Source organism: Odontomachus brunneus, unplaced genomic scaffold, assembly GCF_010583005.1.
Source record: "Odontomachus brunneus isolate Ranch 3 - 2012 unplaced genomic scaffold, Obru_v1 Obru_scaffold_124, whole genome shotgun sequence".
In the NCBI taxonomy this organism is placed as follows: Eukaryota; Metazoa; Arthropoda; class Insecta; order Hymenoptera; family Formicidae; genus Odontomachus; species Odontomachus brunneus.
In genome coordinates this window covers 446,274-469,911 of record NW_022639574.1, presented here as the reverse complement: position 1 = coordinate 469,911, position 23,638 = coordinate 446,274, and the positions used below count along the sequence as shown (strand labels likewise).

Below are 23,638 nucleotides of genomic sequence, written 5' to 3'. Positions count from 1 at the left end.
AGATTATTACCTTATATGCATGTTACAATTGCCATTTTCGTGTTAGAACAATTCAAAATATACTTGGGCCAAAAATAATTATAGTTTTAATTAGATCTATTTTTTTCTCAATGTGCAAATTATAAACTTTTTACTGTTATATTTTAGAAACAAAATAGTCAATAATTCTGAAATTTGTGCACGCTATCTGTATATCAGTTTTAATATTAAAGTATTTATAATATTAAAGTATTTATGATCAAAATCTCACACATGTAGAGAGAGAAGTTCAGAAGATATTAAAAATACAAATGAAAAGTATTATACGCTAGTCTCAAGAAATACGTATAAAAAGTATCAACTTTAGTTTAGTCGCAAATATCTCGGTCAATCTTTCTCAAATCGCACGAGCAATTAGACAATATTTCATTGTATAATGTAGCGCAAATTTCATTAAATTTTCATGAAACTCGTTTTATGGTATAACTACTTAATACTACACTTATGGAAAATTCTCCTCAGTACGCATATATCTATCCATCTCCATCTCTCTTTCTCTATTTATCTCCAAGAAAAAGTCATCACCACATTTTTTTACAGTTAACCAATTCAGCTTGACAAACTAAGACTTGCTAAAGGATCAGTGAGGCGAAAAATCGCCGCATTAAACGCGAAGTCACTTCAGACGCGTGTCCGGCAATCTCATGTTTCTTAACGCGATAAACGAGTGTTTGCGGTCGCGCGCATTGTTTTTAGAGCGCCGAGCGATCTATTACCATGAGCGTCAACTTTTGCGTGTAAACCGTTGCTACGGTACACGTATTTACTCACAATCTCGCGGGCTCCCCCGTAATGATCGTTGTAATTACATGCGCGGACTGCCGCGCACGTGCGGACGATTAATAGACGCATCTTTGACAATTCCCATTATTTTGCTCGGCACGGTCGTAATTAATGCGTGCATAAATTTTGCACGACGAGAAAGTTGCTCAACAAGAATAACGCGCGAGTGTATTATTGGTGCAACCGCTCGCTCACTTGTCCGTTGCTCAAGCGAACGACCATACGTGTTGAACGCGTAAGAATTGTATCTGTCATATTCCAAGTTATCTCAGGCTCCATTATCCAGCAGTCTGATTGTCCTGATCGTCTGTCGACGATCTGTAGTATCTGTAATTAACTTCACCGATCGGAATTTCGATAGAAAATACAGTTCAATGTCGGTTTTATGTTTAATTAAGGCACGTTCTTGTCGGTCACGCTACGAATTCAATTTGCATAGTGAAATTAAGCGCGTCGAAAATTAGCGAGGCAAGAGTTGGAAGCACTCCAAGAGAAATCCTTTCGCCGATATGCTCGAACGAACATCGAGTAAAGTCAGTTCCTGCAAGATAATCGAGAGAGTATGCGAATGGCATATTTGACATTGTCGTTGAAAGACAACAGAATGTCAAGTAGTGAAATAATCATAAATAATTTCTTAATAATATTTTTTTTCGAGCAAAATCTTTGTTCTCCGCTTAAAAAAGAAATAGAAAGGAGAGATACAGAGAAAAGAGGAAGGAATTCACGAGGAAGAAGAACGTAGTTCTCGGTGGCTTCACGATTTCTTTTTGCGGCTTATACTGGCGACAAAAAGCCGCAGCTGGCTTCGATCCTCGCATGGCTTCTCTCAATGGAGTAGGACTTCTGTCGTTAAAGTCGGCATTATTTTAGATGCACGTCCTCGTTACGAGGAAAGTGAGAATCATTAGTGTTAAAGCGCATCATTAGGTTGAAAAACGCGCGATGAAAATACAGTTGAATCCCGCGATATTTATCTCGCCGAAATGTAAATTCATTTCCATAGACTTCGAGAACAATCGTGCGCGATTCACACGGTACAGTTGGTAACGGAAAGGCAATTTGATCTCTGTAAAAGACGTCTAAGAGTAATAATTGCAAGATATTTCATTACAGTGGCAGTACATTGAAAAAAAAATTTATTAAATTTCAAAAAGCTTGTTTGGATAGTACTGTGCAGATATTTGTTTAAATTAAATAATTATTTTCTAAAATTAAAGAAACAAATTTATATTTAAAACTCCTTTATTTAATTTTAGAAAATAATTGTTTAATTTAAACAAATATCTTCTACAGTACTATCCAAACAAACGTTTTTTGAAATTTAGTAAATTTTTTTTTCAGTGTACTACTTAAAAAAATGATCAACGATATTATATCCCATGACCTCATTATGCCTAAGATTCCCCTACTTAATAAACGTAAAAAATAATCCTCAGCTTTAAAAGCGATTTTGGGTTTTGATGATAACCTGATGTTCGTTTATATTATTACATGTGTCGCGTTAAAACAAAAGATTGTTTCATAACTGTGTAACTGCGTGACACTGAACAGATGTGTAATTATAAATCGCAAAAACAAACATAGTTTATTAAGAATCGTATGTACACGTTCCGTCGAAATAGCTTTAATATTCTTTCCACTAGCCTCGAATCGAAAAATGTTAAAGCTATTTCGACAGAGTATGTACAATAGAAATGGAAAAGGGTCGAACATATTTTGTAAACACAATGATAAGAATGTTATAAGAATGTTATAATCTTCTGTTTTCAAAGCGCATGTGTATGTGTGTGTATCTAATAATATAAACAAGCACATCATATATATATCATCAAAGTCGCTTCTAATTCTGAAAGAATTGATTTTTCGATTTATATTCACTATTTCTTACTGAGTTTAGTGAACACTATCTATCCCCATTATAAATTTTGAATCCTTTTTTAACACCCTGTATGTATGTAGTATAGTCTATATCTATATTTTAGAGAGTTTATATATTTATATAAACTATAGTTTATATTTTATAGATATTATATATTAATTCGAGAACTATTTATTATACGCAGAAATGACCGGAGACGGGACCAATATGGCGTACCACGGCCTGAGCCAACATGTTAACTTCGACATGATACCGGATCCAGGCGGGCGTTTTCAATTGGAGGAACTTATTGGCGAAGGTACATACGGTGAAGTGTACGCCGCTTACGACAAAGAAACTAATACCAAAGTGGCCATCAAAATATTGGAGAATGTCGCAGACAACATTGAAGAGATCGAGGAGGAATACTTAGTACTGAGAGATCTGAGCATGCACCCTAACATTCCTCTCTTCTACGGCTTGTTTCTGAAACGTGCAAAGCCCGGTCAAGAAGAGGATCAACTATGGTTCGTGATGGAGGTATTGTCGAACAATTTTTTCTTGCGGTAAAGCAAATTCAGACGGGTAGGACGAACGGAAAAATGCGCGCAAATATTAGGTGGTTACAAAAATTCATAGAATATTAAAGTGATTTTTATTTATTAATAACAATTAAATGATATATAATATTTCAATCAAATATTGGCCATCGCAATCAATAACTTTTTACCATATTTCGGGCAATATTGTGTCGATAAAATGACTCATCTTTTGAAGCAATCCATTCATCAACCTATTTCTGTACTTCCGTAGCATTTTGGAACCGTATATCAGATAGACAGTGTTGCATCGACCTGAATAAATGAAAATCAGATGGAGCGATGTTTGTAAAGTACGATAGGTGTGGCACGACTTTCCAACCTAACTTGAACAACATCTTTTTAGTCGTAACAGTAACATACGGCCTGACGTTATCGTGAAACAGAATGACTTTGCGTCAATTCGCAGCCATTTGAGAGTGTTTTTCCATTATATTGGATTCGAACGCCATAACTATTGACTGTAGCGATCTCCTATGATTGTTTGCTCTGGTAATAATATCTTATAATAAAGCACTCCTTGGTGCCACTAGATAGATAGGAGAATCTTATAATCGTGCACATTACGTTTTGTTGTGCATTGTAAAAAAGTATGCAAATTTACATAAATAATAAGTGTATAATTACGCAACAAATAGCGAAAATTTGTTAATTTTTTGTAAATTTCTACTTATTAATTATGCATTTTACAATTATTATTTATATAATATAATTTACTACACTATAATTAATACACTATAATTTTTTTACAATATGGATGTCGATAATTGGCCGAGTTCAACCAATAACTTTTTAGAATTGTCAAAATTGATCCACTTTTTATCACTCGTAACTATTCGCCACAAAAGCTCTTTTTATATCTGGCAAACATTGAGAGACAGATAACAAGTAATGAGAGTCGACTTGCAATTTGCAATTAATTTGCAGAGAGTTCATAGGGAAACCATCTTCCTTCCTTTTGGATCTTTCCCATTGTTTTTAGATGACGGAATATTGTTGATTCGTCAACTTCAAGCTGCCCTGCAAGCTTCTTTAATATTTGGACTGAGTTTTCGTTGAGCAATGCTTCCAATTTGTTATTTTCCATTTTGTTTGGATGATTAGAATGTGACTTGTTGACATCGTAATTATCGTTCCTAAACCTTTTAAAATACTTCTCACAGATAGCAGCGAACACAATATTACTTATTACAGTGCTAAATTTCTAACTGAATCACCAGTTATAAGTATAGTATTTCAGTGAAGAATGTAGTGATTGTACTTTAGAGAGTAGGTTCATGTTAATATGTGTATTTATGTACCACCGGTAACACTAATACAACTTCCGTAAACTTGAGAAATTCACGTACCATATTGTTAATGATAAAATATGCTTTCTCTCTAAACTTTGAAATATATTTCTGAAGATTGAACAGTATTATTATGAGCATTTTCTTACACGCTAACAATTTGAATTTTTTTCTAGCAATCGCTTAACTTTTGTATAAAATACATATTGTTTTGCGAAGACAGCTCCAGATATCATATTTCAAAAATGTTTTTCGTTATTTTTAGTTTAAAGTCTTTATTTGCGTGGAACGTTAAAATGTGTACTTTAATCATTCAAAAGGTTTTATAAATCAGTACGGCTAGAACGACAAATTATTACACACATTTTTAAGTCGTTTAGCGACATTCCGACATCTCTTTAAAATTCGTTTGAGATAACTGAGAACAATTGACTGAGTAAAAATCTCCTACAGGAATCTTTCCTTTTTTATAAAAGAATTTTCACTTGATCCCCTGCAAGCCTATTCTCTGTAACTTTTAACGAAAATTATTTAATTATTTTTATTACTTTGCTCAACTTTTTTCTACCGTTTTATACTTATACAATTATATCCACACAACAACAATGCAACGATAAGGAGATTGTCGTTAACAGTTATAAAATAAGCATACGAATAACAGAAAATTCAGTTACACTAATTCGAATTTTTTTTCCGTGTAGCAGGCGTGTAATTCCTGTAGATTAATTTCTCAGTCTTCCAGAGAGGGAATCAAGTCAACGTATCTAAAAAGTTTCTTGCTCTGATTCCAGTTGTGCACCGGAGGCTCGGTGACCGATCTCGTACAGGGTCTTAAGAAACGCTGTAGCCGCTTAAAGGACGACCAGATAGCTTATATCTTGAAGGAGACTGTCGAGGCGCTCATCTTCCTGCACAGTAATCACTGTATGCACCGCGATGTGAAGGGTCACAACATCCTGCTCACCGAAGAAGCGCGCGTCAAATTAGTCGATTTCGGTGTATCGTCGCATTTGGCCGCGACACTTGCCAGAAAAAACACGTCCGTTGGAACGCCGTATTGGATGGCGCCGGAGGTAAATTTAGCTCGAGCTTTATCATCCTCACGACGAAATCGTAATTCGATCAAAAAATAAAATAATTAGAAAACTTATAACTTATAACTTATAACTTATAATTAGAAAACTTATAACTTATAACTTACAATATGAAATACAAGAAGTTATTTGTGTGAAAAAAAAATAATAAAGGAATAAGTACTAAATATCAAGTTGGTTTTTAATAATAACAATGATTAAACATGTTTCAATTCTATTTAATAAAAATAAGAAATTGAACTGAAACACTTATAATTGAACATTTACACTTATAATTATAATTACAATTATAGTTAAGGAAATGTCGAAGTTGATAACAAACTCTAAAAATGCCGATAATATGATTATGATTATCAAATAAGCATTGATATGATCACGCTATCCTTTTCGTATTTTTTGCACATATAGATCTTATTACAGTTAACTCATTAAACTGAACACAAAATTTCATTGATATTTTGCAAACTTTGTAAAATTTTAAGTTATTAATTAAATATCGTTGTGTACAGATAACTTTCTGATTCGCGTCTATAATAGGATTTATCTTTTAACCCAAGAAACTGTCAGCTCTCCGACGTATGCTTTTACAAGCCATTGATATTAAACTATTTCACTTCTCACGACTGAAAACATGAATCGCACTTTTTGTTTATACCAAAAAACCAGGTGATAGCTTGCGAGCAGCAACTGGACTCATCGTACGACTCACGTTGCGACGTCTGGTCAATCGGCATCACCGCCATTGAACTAGCCGAGGGTGACCCACCCTTGTCAGAGTTGCACCCCATGCGTGCGCTCTTTCAAATCCCTCGCAATCCGCCACCTTCGTTGAAGGCTCCGGACATGTACTTGCCAGAACTAACGGACTTCATAGCCGAGTGTTTGGTAAAGGATCTTGAACATCGGCCGTTTGCAAGCGAATTGAGAGAGCACCCTTTGTTGATGAACGTGGAGCCGAAAGTGGAGAGAATCAGGCAACAGCTAAGAGAAGAGATTCGCAGGCAGAGAGCCGAGGGTCGCGTTCACCGGCAACCTGAGGTGACCACTAAGCACGGTAAATTGAAAACAGACCGCAAAACTAGGCCCGAGAAGATGTACATGGACGATCTAGCGGCGTTAGACATGCTGTCGGAAGAGGCGATCGTCGAACAATTGCAGCACCGATACGAGCAAGCGCAAATCTACACGTACATCGGCGACATACTGGTTGCCGTTAATCCCTTCACCAATCTCGGCCTGTACACCGGCATTGTGAGTGTATCTTTACAGTATAAAAAGAGATAAGTTGACTCAAATCGAGTTGAATGAACTTGATTTCGAGTGTAGTATATACATACGTAGTTTTACGAGTGTAATATATAATATACAAAGTTATATATTTATAAATATATAATATTTATAATATTTAAATATAAGGTTAGGTTAATATATAAGTATATATAAGTTTATATATACTTATATATAAACTTTATATATATATATATATATATATATATATATATATATATATATCAGTTAATATTATATTTTCCTATTACGAAATCCATCAAAACTTTTATATATATATATATATATATAAATTTTGATGGATTTCGTAATAGGAAAATATAATATTAACTGTTAATTTTTTCAGTATTTTCCTATTCTCTTAATCTTTCGCTTGTGTGAAATAAGCTTTTAAAAAAATTTAGTTCAATCATCAAAGCTGGTCCAACGCATTATTGGTCATATTTGTCATTCGAGATACTTAATCTTCTAACTAGACATAGAGAATTACTTATATCATACAGTTTAATCAATCTTTTAATAGTTGAAAAGACAATTATGTTATTTATACAACATATTACATACAAAACTACGTTTTAATTTCTTTAAAAATTTATAGTTAATTAAACTTCGTACTTGAAGTCCCTACATCAGATTCTTAATCTCACGGAATCTTTCTTTAATTTAATTCGATTGCAATTCGCGCAAAAAATTTACGTAACCTTAAAACTTGGTTCTTTTTATTTGATATCCTTACATGATATAAATACGACTTTTGTATTCCGCATTTAGTGGTTAACAGTCAGGATAACGATTTATCATTTCAGGAGCAAAAACGATACAAGGGCCAAGCAAGATCGGACAATCCTCCACATATATTCGCCGTCGCCGACGCGGCTTATCAAGCACTGCTTCATCAACGTCAAAATCAGGCGATTGTTATCAGTGGCGAATCAGGAGCTGGCAAGACGGAGAGCGCGAATCTGCTGCTGAAGCAGCTCGTATATCTCAGCAAGGCGCCGAATCGAAACTTAGAGGAAAGGATACTTCAGATCAATCCCATAATGGAGGCGTTCGGCAACGCTACGACCGGCATCAACGCCAATTCTTCCAGATTCGGCAAGTACTTGGACCTAACAATGACGAAGGCCGGTAAAGTGACTGGCGCGCGAATCTCGGTGTATCTTCTGGAACAGTCGCGAGTGGTCGCCCAAGCCGAGTATGTGTTATCTTTCCAAAGTCGTAATAATAAGAGGCTCGCGGAAATTTATCGGATCTTTGATTATTTTATGAAGCTAAAAAAATTCATTTTACAAATCTAGACAATTAAGATTTAGAAGATGACAGGAAATGGGGGACAACAATGACAGATATTTTGATCGAACATAACATGCAATTAATACAAAATTCAACAATTATAATAAAAGTTTCGACAAATATTAACTATTGACAAAAGAAATAACTAAAAATGACTAAGATAACTAAAAGAAATGAATAAACTCCGACAAACTTTTGCATGCCTCTGTTAACATTTAAAAGTCTCAATCGATTGATAAATCGGCAAGAGTTGTACAATTTTCGTAGGGGCGAGCGGAATTTCCATATCTTCTATTACATGTACGATGGCCTGGAGGCGGACAATCGGCTCTCGGAATTTTTCCTCGACTCTTCGCTTCGGAGGTATCATCGATACCTCACACATCACAGTCACACGTCGCAGACTCACATCGACAAATTTCAGCAGCTTAAGGTGGGCTTCAAGGTGCTCGGGTTTCAGGATAGCGAGGTGGACACTGTGTATCGAGTTTTAGCTGCTATACTGCATCTGGGTGACATCGAATTTGCCGAGGTGGCGACCGAGGACAACACCGACAATAAAAGCCGGGTTATCGATACCGCTCCGTTGCACACAGGTGAACAATTCATTTCTCCATGAATGACTTATCGATACCTATCATTATCGGTTTGTTAACTCTAACAAGTTAAAACTCTTGATACCACCATTTTTTTAATTGAATTTAAAATTTAAAATGAGATTCTTCAAATTTTGCTGAATTTATCAAATTAAAAAAATTTATTTATCCTATTACAATAACCGCTTTTTCTCTTTGTTCTCCTTTGAGACTAAAAAGGAGTAAAAATCATAAAATACCTTTATTAAATAGTCAGAGTTGCTCACAAAAGCAACTCAAAAAGTAGATTGAGACTAATTAATCCTAATTAAGCGCACCAAAGATTAATAGTTATCTCTCAGGTAGCTCTCCAATCTATGAATAAGCTAATCCGCACAAAGACACCGTCATCAATTACGTGTGTTCGTAATTGATGCCTCTTTCCACTTTCAGTTTCGAAACTACTTGGCGTCGAACAGAACGATCTGCTGGAAGCTTTGACGTCAAACTCGGTCATGACCAGAGGCGAAACAATTACACGGAACAATACAGTGGCCGAGGCTTGTACGGCGCGCGACGCCATGGCAAAGGGTCTCTACGGTCGGCTGTTCGATTGGATGGTCAACCAGATCAATTGTTTGCTGTGTTTCAGCCGCTCGCCGAATTACGAGCCGCTGGCGATCGGGTTGCTCGACATCTTCGGCTTCGAGAACTTCCCCAGGAACTCGTTCGAGCAGCTCTGCATCAACATAGCGAATGAGCAGATACAGTACTATTTTAACCAGCATATCTTCACTTGGGAGCAACAGGAGTACATGGCCGAGGGGATACCCGTGGACCTGGTCGAGTTCTCTGACAATCGACCGGTACTCGATATGTTGCTTAGCAAGCCCATGGGACTCCTGGCGCTTCTCGATGAGGAAAGCAGATTCCCCAGAGCGACTAATCGATCTTTGATCGGTGAGCAATCTATATAAGTTATCTCGCAAACGTGTATTTTCTTATTCTACTGTTGCTATGCTTCTCTTCTGGGCGGAAATTACTTAACAAATTATATCCTACGGTGGAAATCTCCGTTCAAAAGATGCTGCATCGCCTATACCAGATCGGATATTGAAGGACTGCAAATATCGAAATTTGACCGATCAGAGAGACTAAAAGAGTTACTAGATCAAGATTAGTTGATTTGGCAAACTCTAATTTGTAATTAACAATTTCTTAACCACGGTTTCCAATACCCATAAAGAGAGAATATTACAGCTTTTTCCATATTAACTCCTTTCAAATTTCATCACGTTCTCTGGTAACGCAAAAATAAATTTCAGTCAAATTCATTAGCTTATAAAAAAGAGGAACGTAATAGATTTTTTAAGAGCATACGTAGCGTACGTAGGTACATGTACGTAGTCGCAGTAAGGTTTAACCTAATATACAAGCATACAGCGGCAGACGTCGCCATCTACCACAGCTCGTTTGCCGTATGGCGCATGATCATTCGCGAGTCTTCTTTGATTAATGACTTAGAATGTTATGTGTTGTTCGCAAAATTGTAGAGGAATTGAAGAGTTTCATCCAGTTTTAAGAATGTTTTAATCTACCTGTATTCCGCGGCTGTTCTGTGATTTATCGGAAAAACACCTTATATATATATATATATATGGTAACCAATTATTTTCTAAAAATAAATTTCCCAACCCTGTTTGTAGTATATAGTACTTCAGTAGTATATGATAGTAGTGATTCTTAAGATATAAACAGTATACATGCAATAAAAGAATAATAATAAAGATAGAAGATGTCGATATATTGCTCAGTTATTCGAATTATATAGTAATTTTTAATGAAAAATTCTCTTCGTACTATCCGAAACAAACTGAAGATACTTTCCCAAATAATTCCCATCGAAAATAATATATAAAATATTTGTATATTTTCAACTATAATTCGTGCTATTTACAGAAAAATTCCACAACAACATTAAATCCAAATTCTACGTACGACCAAAATCAGACGCGGTGTGCTTCGCGATTCATCACTTCGCTGGTCGCGTGGTTTATCAAGCTGAGGGCTTCCTCGAGAAGAACAGGAACTTTCTGCCGCCTGAGGTCATTCAACTGGTGCGACAATCGCAGTACGACATGGTCCGTTTCCTGTTCCAATGCCCGATCACGAAGACCGGTAATCTATATTCAGCGTTGCAAGAGAACGACTCGAGAAAATCGCACTCGAATCAGAATACGAAGGTACTTAACTGTCAAAATTTAATGCAACTCAACATTAATTCAAAGAGCCAATTTGGTGGACTTGCAGCAAACCTAGCCACTTGTATGTGTCTCCCCAATTTCAAGACGAAATGTTGATAACGCGGTAATGTTTCGCAGGAACGATACTCCAGTCGCGGTTTGGCATCGCAATCCAGAGCTCAGCAAACGGTGGCGACGTACTTTCGCTATTCGTTGATGGACCTGCTACAGAAGATGGTATCCGGTTCACCTCAGTTTGTTCGATGCATCAAGCCGAACGATTCGAAAAGCCCACGCTTTTTCGACAAGGAGAAGGTTGTCAAGCAGTTGAGGTACACAGGTGTTCTCGAGACAATACGAATCAGACAGAATGGATTTTCTCATAGGATACCGTTCAACGAATTTCTTAAAAGGTACATCTGAGATAGGTATAATCGCAGCGAAAAATGCGAAGTTATCGAGTTGGTCAAAAAGTTTCATTCGGCTTTCGAGTCAAGTTTAACTTCACTTGATAGAGAGTTTGATGGAGAGAAATTATTCGTCGAACAAATATATAATCGCAATAATTGTCTATGATTTTGCAGTAACATTTTGACAATAATTGTATATCTTTGTCGAAGAAGATGATTAAATTTATCGTTGCAAAAATAAGTGATTTTATTCATTTTACTCATAATATGATTAATATGATTAGTATGATTAATATATCAATTTATTGTTGTCTTCAAAAAGAGCACTTAACTCATTTTCAGTTATATCTATGTCTTTTTATCTCACAACAAAAATTAAAAGTTGAAATTTCAGCTTTCTAAGAAATAAACAAATTTTTCAATTTAAAATGTTTGTGATATAATTATGAATTTTGATGGATTAATCAAATCAGTAAATTGGGAAATAAAAGATCAGTTTGACGTAATGTAAATAGTAAATGCACCTTCAATATGGATGGATGTAGATATTAAATGGAAAATCGAATCGAATTTTTTGATTGATTCAAAGACTTTTGCGCGTTTTATCGATTACATGTGTATAATTATAATTATAATTATAGATATTGTTTCCTCGCTTTCGGCTATGACGAACGCGTGATCGCCAATCGGGAAACCTGCCGGCTGCTTCTGATACGCCTCAAGATGGACGGTTGGGCGTTAGGCAAAACGAAAGTTTTCCTCAAGTACTACCACGTCGAATTTCTCTCGAAGCTTTACGAGGAACAGCTGAAGAAGATCATCATAGTACAAGCGTGCGTCCGTCGGTGGCTCGCAAAGATGAAATTCAAGAAGCAAAAGTGGCAATTCGCTGTGTCGGTAGTCACGTTACAACGTCACATTCGAGGATGGTTGTCGCGAAAGCACACGGAAGAGATGTTGGCTCAGAAACGCGCAGAGGAGGAAAATTCAGCCCTCATTATACGAAGTATATAAACTCAGTTTTCAAATTTAATGATAGAACCTTTTCATTTCTAACATCAAATATGACTTGATAACTATTTAAAAAAATGTAAGAAACAAAAGCTTTGATTTTAGGCGCGATAATTGAATCTACAGGAGGGTAATAATGTTTCACGTTTAAACATAATGTACCAAAGTCTTTCTATGGATCATAATGTTATTATCTACATTACGTCAAACTGATCTTTTATTTCCCAATTTACTGATTTGATTAATCCATCAAAATTCATAATTATATCACAAACATTTTAAATTGAAGGATCTGTTTATTTCTTAGAAAGCTGAAATTTCAACTTTTAATTTTTGTTGTGAGATAAAAAGACATAGATATAACTGAAAATGAGTTAAGTGCTCTTTTTGGAGACAACAATAAAATGATATATTAATCATACTAATCATATTAATCATATTATGAATAAAACGAATAAAATCACTTATTATTAATATAATTAGAGAGCGACACTTATGTAATCTACTAATCATATTAATCGTAAATGATATTGTTCAGTACATGCTAAGCATCTCAATAATGGAACACTTGTCACTAATGTACTAATATCAATATCACCTTTCCTCATATTTACTGATAATTAGCATGATTTAGTGTTACAAAAGATACTGCTTCATACTTCCCTCGATTTGGGAACCGAATTTATTATATTAATTTATTTCGATTTTTTTATAGACGAGATGAAACGTAAAGCGCAAGAAAACACTGACATTAATAGACAGGAGGGGCAGCAACAAGGACGTAAGAATCTAGAGAAGAACGATGCCGCGATTATCATACAAAGTCGTATGTACACCCAATAGTCGCAAGCAGCTGTTTGCAATCGACATTTCTACATTTTACACACGTACAGTTAAATCTTTACAGACTTCCGCGGTTATACTATCCGCAAACGTTTTGGCTACGAACTGGAGGAGCGTTTCAAAAGGATCTTGAATAACTACGACAACATCTACGACGGCCACAAGGCGTTGCTGCGAGAAGGACTGAAACATGAGGACGCGGCTCTTATCGTGCAGAGATGGTACAAGAAAGAAGAGAAAGTAATGAGGAAGAAACCGAAGGCGAAAGACCCAATACATCCCAAACTACGACAAGCAGATTTGATTCAGTTCTCTCAAAATGTAAGTGAACACTACAACTCGATTCTTAACTAAACGACAACCCTTTGAAGCACAGGTCTCATGATAAGATCACCAAGAAAAGTGAAAAATCTTTGAGGTTATAATTCGCCAACATTAATGTTATAGTTTCATAAGTTCTTCCTATACAGGAAAAACAGCAAAGGTTACACAACTTACTTGTAAGTAAGATAAATGCTAGAAACTTAGAAATAAGCAGAATTTACGATGACAAACACAAGTATACATGTAACTAGCACCAAAACCGCGTGTAAACTGAAGCGAATATTACGAGTAACATAAAAATCCGATAGAATGCATCACTATGCACCGGCTGAGTGGTAATTTCGTTGCGAAATTATGTCTGAAGCTATGATTTGGTTCTAATAGGTGATCTCACTATGAAACCACTGTGCTCTAAACGGTTAAAAAAGTAAATATATAAAATATAAAGCGGGCTCTTCTTCTTAAATATCAATAAAAATAAAAAAGATAAATAAAATAGATAAATAAAATTAATAAAATTAATAAAATAAAGCCTATACAGAATATCCTATTTAACACGAGTATTTTAATTACGTGAAAAAACAATAAAAAATTTAAAAAATTAATATCTCCAACTGGTTAGCCTAAATATGCATCTGATACAAAAGTTCCGTAGCTTATACATGCCGAAAATGTGTGTATTAGAAAAATCTAAAAAATTTTGCTGTACCTTTTTAATTAAATTTAGAAGTTTAAAAATATACGAAAAGTTTATAAAAAAGATTTCTACATATATATATTTCTACATATATGATTATGTTTTCCGCTAAATTTAGTAAAATAAACATAGTAACATTTATACTACAAGATCTATAGATCTATATATACAAGAAATATGAAAAGAGTAACGTGAATGTGTCAATGCTTCATATGTGTGGTATATCGCCAAAAAGTGAGAGGTTTTCTGGGATCGATTTTTGGTTCAATTTACTCCATGCCTGATATACTTTCTCTCATCTCTTTTATAACTTCTTATAAGTTGATTCAGCAAATTAATAATAAATTAGTATTAAAATATTAGTATTAAAATATTAGTATTAAAATTAGTATTAAAACACTTTATAAAACTTTCTAAATAATTATAAGTTATAAGACAACAAGCTGTGTAAAAATTGTTATCTTGCTATCTTTAATAATTAAAATTATTAAAATTTAGTAAATAATATAAATAAAATATTAATAAAATTTAATAAAATAATTTAATAAAAGAAATAATTTAATAATGTGTCAAAGGATAGAGTTGTGTGGCTTAGTTGCCAGAACAGTCACTCGGATCAATTCTAGGTTCAGCTTACCTTGCCTGATTTTTTCTCTTCTCTTGCATAATAAAATATATTTTGTCGATAAAGTGTTCAAGTATAACATTCTCTTAAAAAATAAATTAAATTGTAACAATGTATTCGTTTCACAAACTTTATTACAATTAGCTCGACATACGATCTGCTGCAATGATTGAGATAATATCTACAAAAATAAGTTTATTTTAGAGTGACAATTGCTTGCATACATAATTACTTTTCCGAGTGAGCAAATCAGCTTAATTATATAATAAAAGAGAAAAAAATATAACGGCCAAGATAGGAATGGAAGTAGATTCCGGATGACAGCTCTTGCCAACTAAGCTACCCAACTCACAACATATCGTTTTTATCTACTCTCTTTCTCAGCATGTTTGTTTTTCCGTAAACTATTGCACAAATCTCCTCTTACTTCTTATAAGAGGCAATTCTGAAGTGTATTTAAACTTAGAATATTTTAAATCCAATCAAAGGTCTGTTACGAACTATTGTATGAGAGAAAACATGTCAGGAGAAATTAGAGAAAATAAATCACAACACATTGTAAAGCTGGACCGGGAATTGAACCCGGGACCTTTCATTTGCCGGGCCACCATTCTACCAACTGAGCTATTCAGGCCTCGTATTTTGATATATCTTATTTTCTCTCTTATTGAGAGAACGTCATACTTATCAATTTTACCGGCCAAATAATATTGATCTTTTCCTGCAAAGTTTATGTTATATCGGTTGCAAACATAAAATTGCAAACGTTTTTATATAATTAATATACGCACAAAAATAAGATGAGAAATATAATTCGATTTGTGGTAAAAATAATAAATTTCAACACTGATATCTTGAGTAGTCAGCGTGAATGTTTACTTTATACAGAATTCTGTGACTTGTATACATTGGACGTGTGTTTGCTTCGCTCAGGAAAAGTTCGCAAAACATTGCTGTATGTCTTTATAACTGAATCTAGAAGCTTAAAAATATACGAAAAAATATAGAAAGATTTCCATATATACATGGTTATATATAGTATGCATGGAGTATGTTAAGATTAAGTCGGAAATCGAATTCGGAGTTTTTCGCTTGCCGGTTTATCGTCTATTACCTATTATACTGTAAAAAAATTACAGTGCATTACATAAATAATAATTATAAAATTGTATAATTAATAGGTCGAAATTTATAAAAAATTAACAAATTTTCGCTATTTGTTGCGTAATTGTACACTTATTATTTATATAAATTTACATACTTTTTTACAGTGTACCCACATTTTTACAGGCTACCACATTTCGACACATCTTTCTTTCTTCTCTTCAGGGAATGTTACATTTAGAAACTTTATACACAAAATACTATACGTGTTGTGTGTTTTTTTTCTACAAAGTTTACATTGTATTGATTGCACAAATTTACAAATGTTATAATAAAAGCAAAAATTAATTGGAGCTTTGCTCAATATGCGATGAAATCGATACAAAATTTTAAAATTAATATATCCAGTTATCGGTTAGTATAAATTTTTTTGCCTGCAACAATTCCACTGATCGCACGTATCAAACTTGTTCACTTAGGGAAATCAAAAAACATTGCTGTACCTTTACAATTAAATTTAGAAACCTTAAAATATACAGAAAGTTGCAGAAAGATTTCTATACATGCATGGTTATGTTTTCCATTAAATATGTTAAAACTAAGTAGCATACGCTTATATAATATAAAATCTGTGTATAAAAAATATGAAAATTATAATGTGATCGTGTCAGTGGCTGGTATGATATTTTGACAATTACCTTAATGTTATTAACATCTATGGCCTTTTCTTAAATAGTTTCGAGGAAATTTTTATGGAACATGATCTGATATAAATAATTTTGTTTTTCTATAATTGGAGATGTAGGGGAAAAATCGACTAATGATAATAATCTTTGCATACTGATGGGTGCATTAAGGCATCTACAAATGCATATAGAATTTCTTCTCGATTTTATACCGAGCCCTTTATTTTATAAACAAGAGTATTAAGATGAGATTATCGAAAAGTGAATATTTTACGAGACATTTAATATCTTATACAAAGAAGAGTATGTGGATGAAATGTCAAATATCTCGGAAACTATTAACTTTTGAATGATTTCTTGTACATTTTATATGTTAAATAATCAATATCAATTTATATTTTACTAATTTATATCAATTTATATTTAATTATATTAAAACAAGCCCCATAATTTAAAAAATCGGAAGTAACCTTCTTATCTCTACTCCCTCCTGCAAAAAATTATTGGTATCAGTATTATGTTTCCTCTTAAAATGATTTAACCTTTGTCTGAAATATTTTTCGGTATAGAGAATAATTTCGAAAGTTGATCATGTGAATCAATTTAAATGGGAAACTTTGCATTTAAGAGTAAACACACATAGGATATACGTTATGATAATATGTTTTTATTTACAATGATAATTTAGTCAATATATAACAAGCAATATATGCAGACGATCCAAACGTTACGCAATGTTATCTTTATATTTATATGAAAAATCATCACAGCTTACATCCTACATTAGCTTTTACAGGCTTCTTATTCTTATTTTTATTTATCATAAGAAACTTTATTCGAGCTTAACTCTGAATCATGACGGTCGTCGTATAATCCTTTTACCTAGTATTATGCACGGAAACCATATCAATCACCGACCGTCGTGCCGTTGATTCAATTAAGTGATTTTAGTTAAATTCGGTTTGTCGATGAATGTTTATCGTGAGATTATTCTCATTGTCAGGTACACATGAAGAACCAGGATTTGCACAAAAATCTGCGTCGCAACAAGCCTGGCATCAGATTGAGCGATATCGAGGAACCACCGCTCAACTATGTGCGTCCTGAAGGATTCAACATGGTGCAGTCAATATTGCAGTACCGCAGCGGGACGCAACCGGACGAGGAAAACACTGTCAAGTATTACCGGGACCTGAAGGAGGAGATGAGCAGGTAGATATGTATAAGTCAAGCCATTCTCCCTTATCTCAATTTAGAGAGTCGTATACCTGAAACGGAAATTCAAATGCTTAATTTTCGAATGCTTCTGGCACTCACACCGCAAGTGGTTCGGAATTCGAAGACGACGAAGTTGGCTGGGACTTACCGTTGATACGGCTAGAAAATGACCTCCACCCATCGTCGAGGTATATCATGAAATCCGGCCTGTTCTGTACCTGAACGCTAGTTTGCATGACGCTGATATCGATGCTCATTTACTCGTCGCTGTAAAAGCCTGAGCGAAGTCTGAAGTCTGTCTTACCAGGAAATTTATCGAAGCGTTACTTGTCGACCTTGATAGCCTTCGAATACGTTGTAAAGAAACCGGAAGTAAGAGATATATATTTTCATGTGTGCCTTCTCGCACGTTTAGGGACCGAAATAATCCGTCGAGGAAATTCGGTAAAATTAATTGTAAGAGAATATTCTTAAAACAGTGAAGTACATGAAAAAATGTTTTAAATAAAAAATAGTTTTATGGTATTTCATGATAATTTTAATGATTTACATTTATATATTTAGATTTACATATTTATATAATAAAATTACATTAAATGTTTTTTAACATATATTTCTTATTTTTACTAGAATAATACATGCACGCACTATGCGCGCGCCATATAGCTAATAAAAAACAATAAAAAATGTAAAATAAAAATAAAATTAAAATTAAATTAAAATATAGTTTAATTAATTAATAATTTTAGGGAGAGACAGGGAGAGACAGGGAAAGACGGGGAGAGACAGGGAGAGACGGGGAGAGACAGGCAGAAACAGGAGAGGCAGGGAGAGATAGGGAGAGACAGGGACAGACAGGGAAAAACAGGGAGAGACAGGGAGAGACAGGAGAAGCAGGGAGAGACAAAGAAAAACAGGGAGAGACAGGCAGGCTTTAACTTTCCGTTACTCGTGCGCACTTGTAAGATGCATTCCAAATTTCTTTAATGCAACATAGAATAGAAGAGGGAGACACGCATTATATTTTTTACTTTCCTATATTCTTTACTTTCCTAAAACAGTACATACTTGTCTTGCAACATCAACATCAAAGCTGTAGGAAGTAAAAAATACAAGGTGCACTGTGACAATTAATATATTTCCAATATTGCTGTCTAGCTTTTTTACAGTGAACCTTTTGTTTTTTACTTGAAAAAGCTAATGATTTTTATTTATTTTTATTGTTTTTTTAAATTAATTTAAAAAAATTACGACGTGACTTTTAGGGAATATGATACACACATTATATATATATATATATAATTTTTTTTTTTTTTTTTTAACATTGTATGTTTTACATATTTTGCACGTAAATAATAAAATGTTTAATTAAATTTATTTTATTTTAATGTTTCCACAAATTCTAAAAGTAGTAAACAGGATAATTGTATTCAAAATGTAGATTTTCTATAAAATAAATAGAGCATCAGCTCTCAGGTGATCTGCGACTATTCTTGTTCCAAAAAGTATGCGAATAACGGAAGGTTACATGAATGGAAGGTTAAACCAAAGCACATACAAACAGAAAATATGTGTCTCTTATTTTCATCTGCTGTAAAACACATTTAAAGGCTATCAAAATCGATGAATGACATTTCCCATATATTTCCTTGTTTGATTGCATATTATAGTTTCATATCAGCTTCACCAATGACATGTTCAAGTTCTAAGCAGAAAAAAAATACGATTTTATGCGAACACTTTGACAAATTTATCAGTTGACCCCTTCTTTAATTTTATGTACGTCATGTAGATAATTATTCGTAAAAATAGTCCTTTAGTCGTCGAACACTGTTTCGTCGATGTCGCACGAAAATTTCACTCAAGTCGATGTAACAACAAGATCATCCTCGTTATAGGAATCGGAGTGGTCAGATTCTGGAAATGAGTGCCGAGAGAAGGGATCGTGCGGCTCAGGGCGATTTTGCGGTGGCGCCAGAGAAACATCTGTCAGATATATGGCACAAAGCTCTGAGACATCCGTCCGATCTGCGCGAAAACGAGAGCTCCAAGAAGAATGTAAGGTAAGAAATGTGCCGTATAAGACAAGCACACAAAGTATTACGCATCGTTGTTATCTCAACGATCAATCAATTATTCAGCGAGCTCTGTCTGAGTCCCGTTTCAATGAACATCCAGCGACTAATTGTGCATTTGTATCATTTCATATGTTACTAGAGGAATCATGGTAAATTTCCAGGTAAAGTCAAATTTATACTGTCGCCACGAATATATCTTGTAGTGGCTTTGTAGTTCGTGAATTATTATTAACATATTGTAGATCGGATATATAATTCAAACTTGATATTTAATTCAAACATATTTAAAACTATAACTTAAAACCTACATTCAATGGGATGCCAAAGAATATTACGAACTCCAATTAAGAACTCGTTACACGGATAAACGGAAGCGTAAGTGAAGGGAAAAACGCCAATACATCCGGGCTCGATTTCCCAGCACTGCCTCCGACCAGCATCATACAAATAACACTTACTTCATGACTTTCCGCACAATGTTACATGACAAAGCGTCTCTCTCTCTCTCTCTCTCTCTCTCTCTCTCTCTCTCTCTCTCTCTCTCTCTCTCTCTTGCGATAAAAATTCAATTTAACAAGGGATATAAGAAAGTGTCCTTATATTCTTCCATGACTAAATTCTATTTTTTCTGGGTATCACCTCTCGCTCGCAATATTTTAGAATATCATCGAAGGCGAAATTTTGGGAGGATCCGACGTATCGACTGAGGAAATTCTTTCCTGGAGAAGAAGACGAGGAAAAAAAGATTATCAGCAGTCTTTTAAGAGAAGCTTCGGCTTCTCCGAATCCATTAGATTCGTCGGAGGTTTACTCTGAACAAAGTCTTCGGCTTCTTCAAGTCTATAAAGGGCCATTTACAATGGGATTGGCAGTAGACAGTAAAACGCAAGCAGTAAACGAGTTGACCAACCACAGTCGATTATTATAAGAATAATCGACTATGATTGGCCAATTTGTTTACTACTTACGTCTTACTGCCAATCTCATTGTAGATGAGCCTTTAGACTCATCGGAGATTTACTTCGAGCAGATTTACTCCTTCGGCTTTTGTCTCTCTTATTGGATGAAGTTTCGACTTCTTTTCCGAATCTATCAAACTCGCCGGGGATTTACTTCAGGCGAAGCCTTCGGCTTCTCTCGCTCTTGGATGAAGCTCGGCTTCTTTTCTGAGTCTATCGAACTCGCCGGAGATTTATTCCGGGTGAAGCTTACGGCTTCTCTTTCTTTTGGGTCAAGCTTCGGCTTCTTCTCCGAGTCTATCAGACTCGGAGATCTATTCCGGCTTTTTCCTTTTCGTTCTGTTTCTCTCATCTAGATTTCCAGGATTTATATCTATTCACCACGGAGAAAACTTAGCCAATCGAACCCCAACGGCCATTTTATGTACTCTGACTACCAATTCGTTATACATTTAACCGATCCTCTGTGGTGTGTGATTTTAGTGAAGATTCAACTTTGCATCCTGAGTTTGCTGCGAAATATTGCCTTAACATTGTCAAGTCCTGACCTTCGCCGATATCTTATTATAAAGAGTTCGATAACTTTGAAATGACCCAATTTTGAAGGACTATTTCAATTTAAAAGGCTGATCCAATCTTAAAGAAACATTTCAATTTCAAAGAACATTACTGTATCTTTATAATTAAATTTAGATGCTTAAGAATATACGATAAGTATGCAGAAAGATTTATATATATGCGTGATTATACTACCCGCTAAATATGATAAAACAAAGCAACACACGCTTATATAAGACCTATATGCATAAGAAATATGAAAACAGTAACGTGATTGTGTTAGTACTTATCTGATATGTCGTTTTAATGATCGCCTTTATGTTATCAATATTTTTGGAGTTCTCGTCATCCACTTTGACATATCTTTAATAAATATACGATTAATATGAATTTGGAATTAATCAATAAATTTCTTTTGATATAATATTCATTAAAACATTATCCTTCATGAAGAGGTAAAAACAGAATTTACAAATGTACCGCCTACTAAAAGAATAAATCAATGTTTCTAGTCTTCAGCGTTTCAAAAATTTAAAACGACAATTCAAATTTCCGGTCTACAATATGTTAACAGACGTTAACATATTGTAATAAACATCCGGTAGCTGAGGAAATAATTCGCATGATCAAAATCGTAACTTATTTTTTTCCAGTACAACGATTAATGACCTGCATAGCGGCAATAACGTGCAATCGCAAGCAGGCAAGCAACGTAAAACCGATTCTCCGCATATCCACGATTCAACTGGCCTACGATTCGTAATCGACGATCGATATAACCACGGGAGCGAACGACAGAGCACTTTCAATGGACATAATCTCGTTAACGGACACCATAATCCCATCAACGAATATCACATGCCGGTCAATGGCTACAACATCCGTCAGACACCCCACAAGACAAACAACCGCATTGTTAAGAGTCAAGTGAATATTTCGAGCACCGTACACACCGAATTAACCAACGGCTCGATAACCACTAACAACGGTTCCGAGAAGACATCCGGTCGGTCGAGTCCTAAGCCAAACGGTTATCTGATAAAGAACCATCAAAACAATGTATATCACAAGAACGGTATCAACCGGTTGAGCGACGCAAATGACAAGCCTGCGGAACACAAGCAGTTGCAGAAAGAAGACACGTTCAATATCGCGGCTAACCTGCGGCAGCTGCTGAGACCCACCGTGATCGAGAAGCGACAAGAGATCAGCAAGGTCGAGTACGACGCAGAGGACATTAATGGACCGTACAATTTCAGGCAATTGCTGAGACCGACCGGATATCTGCCGACTGAATCATTAAGGAAGAGAAAAGGGGAATTAGTTTCCAACAGAGTCCCACTGCCGAAGGATAAAGTTCCGGAGAAGCATGTGAAGAGAAGAGCGCCGTTGGCGCCAACCCAAAACAAAATGGTCAACGGGAAAAAGTGAGGTCACTTTGTGTTACTTAACGTTTTAGTTTCAAGTATTCTTCTGTTTCAAGAGGATATCACCGAGTTTGATTCAGTGTTTGATAGACAATCCGACGTAGCCGCATTATAAAGTACCGAAGATCGACTAATTGATTAGTAAATTAGTTAATTTATAATGATGAGAAGAAAAGACCGTATATATTGTCGAGTTACATTTACTTTATATTATTTATTATATCGTTCCCTTGTTGAGAATCTATGAAACTTAGCGACTGTCTAGAACTAGTCACGTCTAGCTTTACTTAAATTAAACGTTTATCATCGATGTAAGTAACAAATAAATTATGCTCGTTAATTATTTGTACGATTACTCGTCAAAATACTGACGGAAATCTGAAAGTTTGTTCAAAGTAAAGCACCACATGTTGTGATAATTGCTCAATTCTCCAGAAGCTTCTAATTCCTAAACTATCCTCCACTTCACTTCTTCCGCCACGATGAATATAAGTCTTATCAAGGACTACTTTCTTCGACTTTGAATTGATCCATCATCTTTTATTTTTTCTTTTTCTTTGATATATTAAACCTAAACTACATATATATATATATATATATATATATATATATATATATATATATATATATAT

At 34.7% G+C, this 23,638-nt stretch overlaps 1 protein-coding gene across 10 annotated transcripts in view; it reads left to right on the top strand.

Annotated features, from left to right (window-relative positions):
* The window catches only part of LOC116849683 (myosin-IIIa-like), a 60,634-nt gene extending 37,201 nt beyond the window's left edge, over nt 1-23,433 (top strand). For 5 of the 10 annotated variants that reach the window (XM_032827070.1, XM_032827069.1, XM_032827068.1 and 2 more), the window contains 15 exons: nt 2,889-3,223; nt 5,363-5,644; nt 6,332-6,916; nt 7,759-8,150; nt 8,516-8,844; nt 9,277-9,783; nt 10,783-11,066; nt 11,205-11,479; nt 12,118-12,482; nt 13,203-13,313; nt 13,395-13,651; nt 17,770-17,978; nt 18,092-18,172; nt 19,883-20,047; nt 22,233-23,433. In XM_032827070.1, coding sequence (XP_032682961.1) covers nt 2,891-3,223; nt 5,363-5,644; nt 6,332-6,916; nt 7,759-8,150; nt 8,516-8,844; nt 9,277-9,783; nt 10,783-11,066; nt 11,205-11,479; nt 12,118-12,482; nt 13,203-13,313; nt 13,395-13,651; nt 17,770-17,978; nt 18,092-18,172; nt 19,883-20,047; nt 22,233-23,010 — 4,953 coding nt within the window. In that variant the 5' untranslated portion in view covers nt 2,889-2,890 and the 3' untranslated portion in view covers nt 23,011-23,433. Of the gene's footprint in view, nt 1-2,593; nt 2,777-2,888; nt 3,224-5,362; nt 5,645-6,331; nt 6,917-7,758; nt 8,151-8,515; nt 8,845-9,276; nt 9,784-10,782; nt 11,067-11,204; nt 11,480-12,117; nt 12,483-13,202; nt 13,314-13,394; nt 13,652-17,769; nt 17,979-18,075; nt 18,173-19,882; nt 20,048-20,201; nt 20,224-22,232 lie in introns of those variants that run through there. The other 5 variants (XM_032827077.1, XM_032827073.1, XM_032827072.1 and 2 more) reach the window with 5 other exon arrangements.
* Nucleotides 23,434-23,638: the final 205 nt, after the last annotated feature.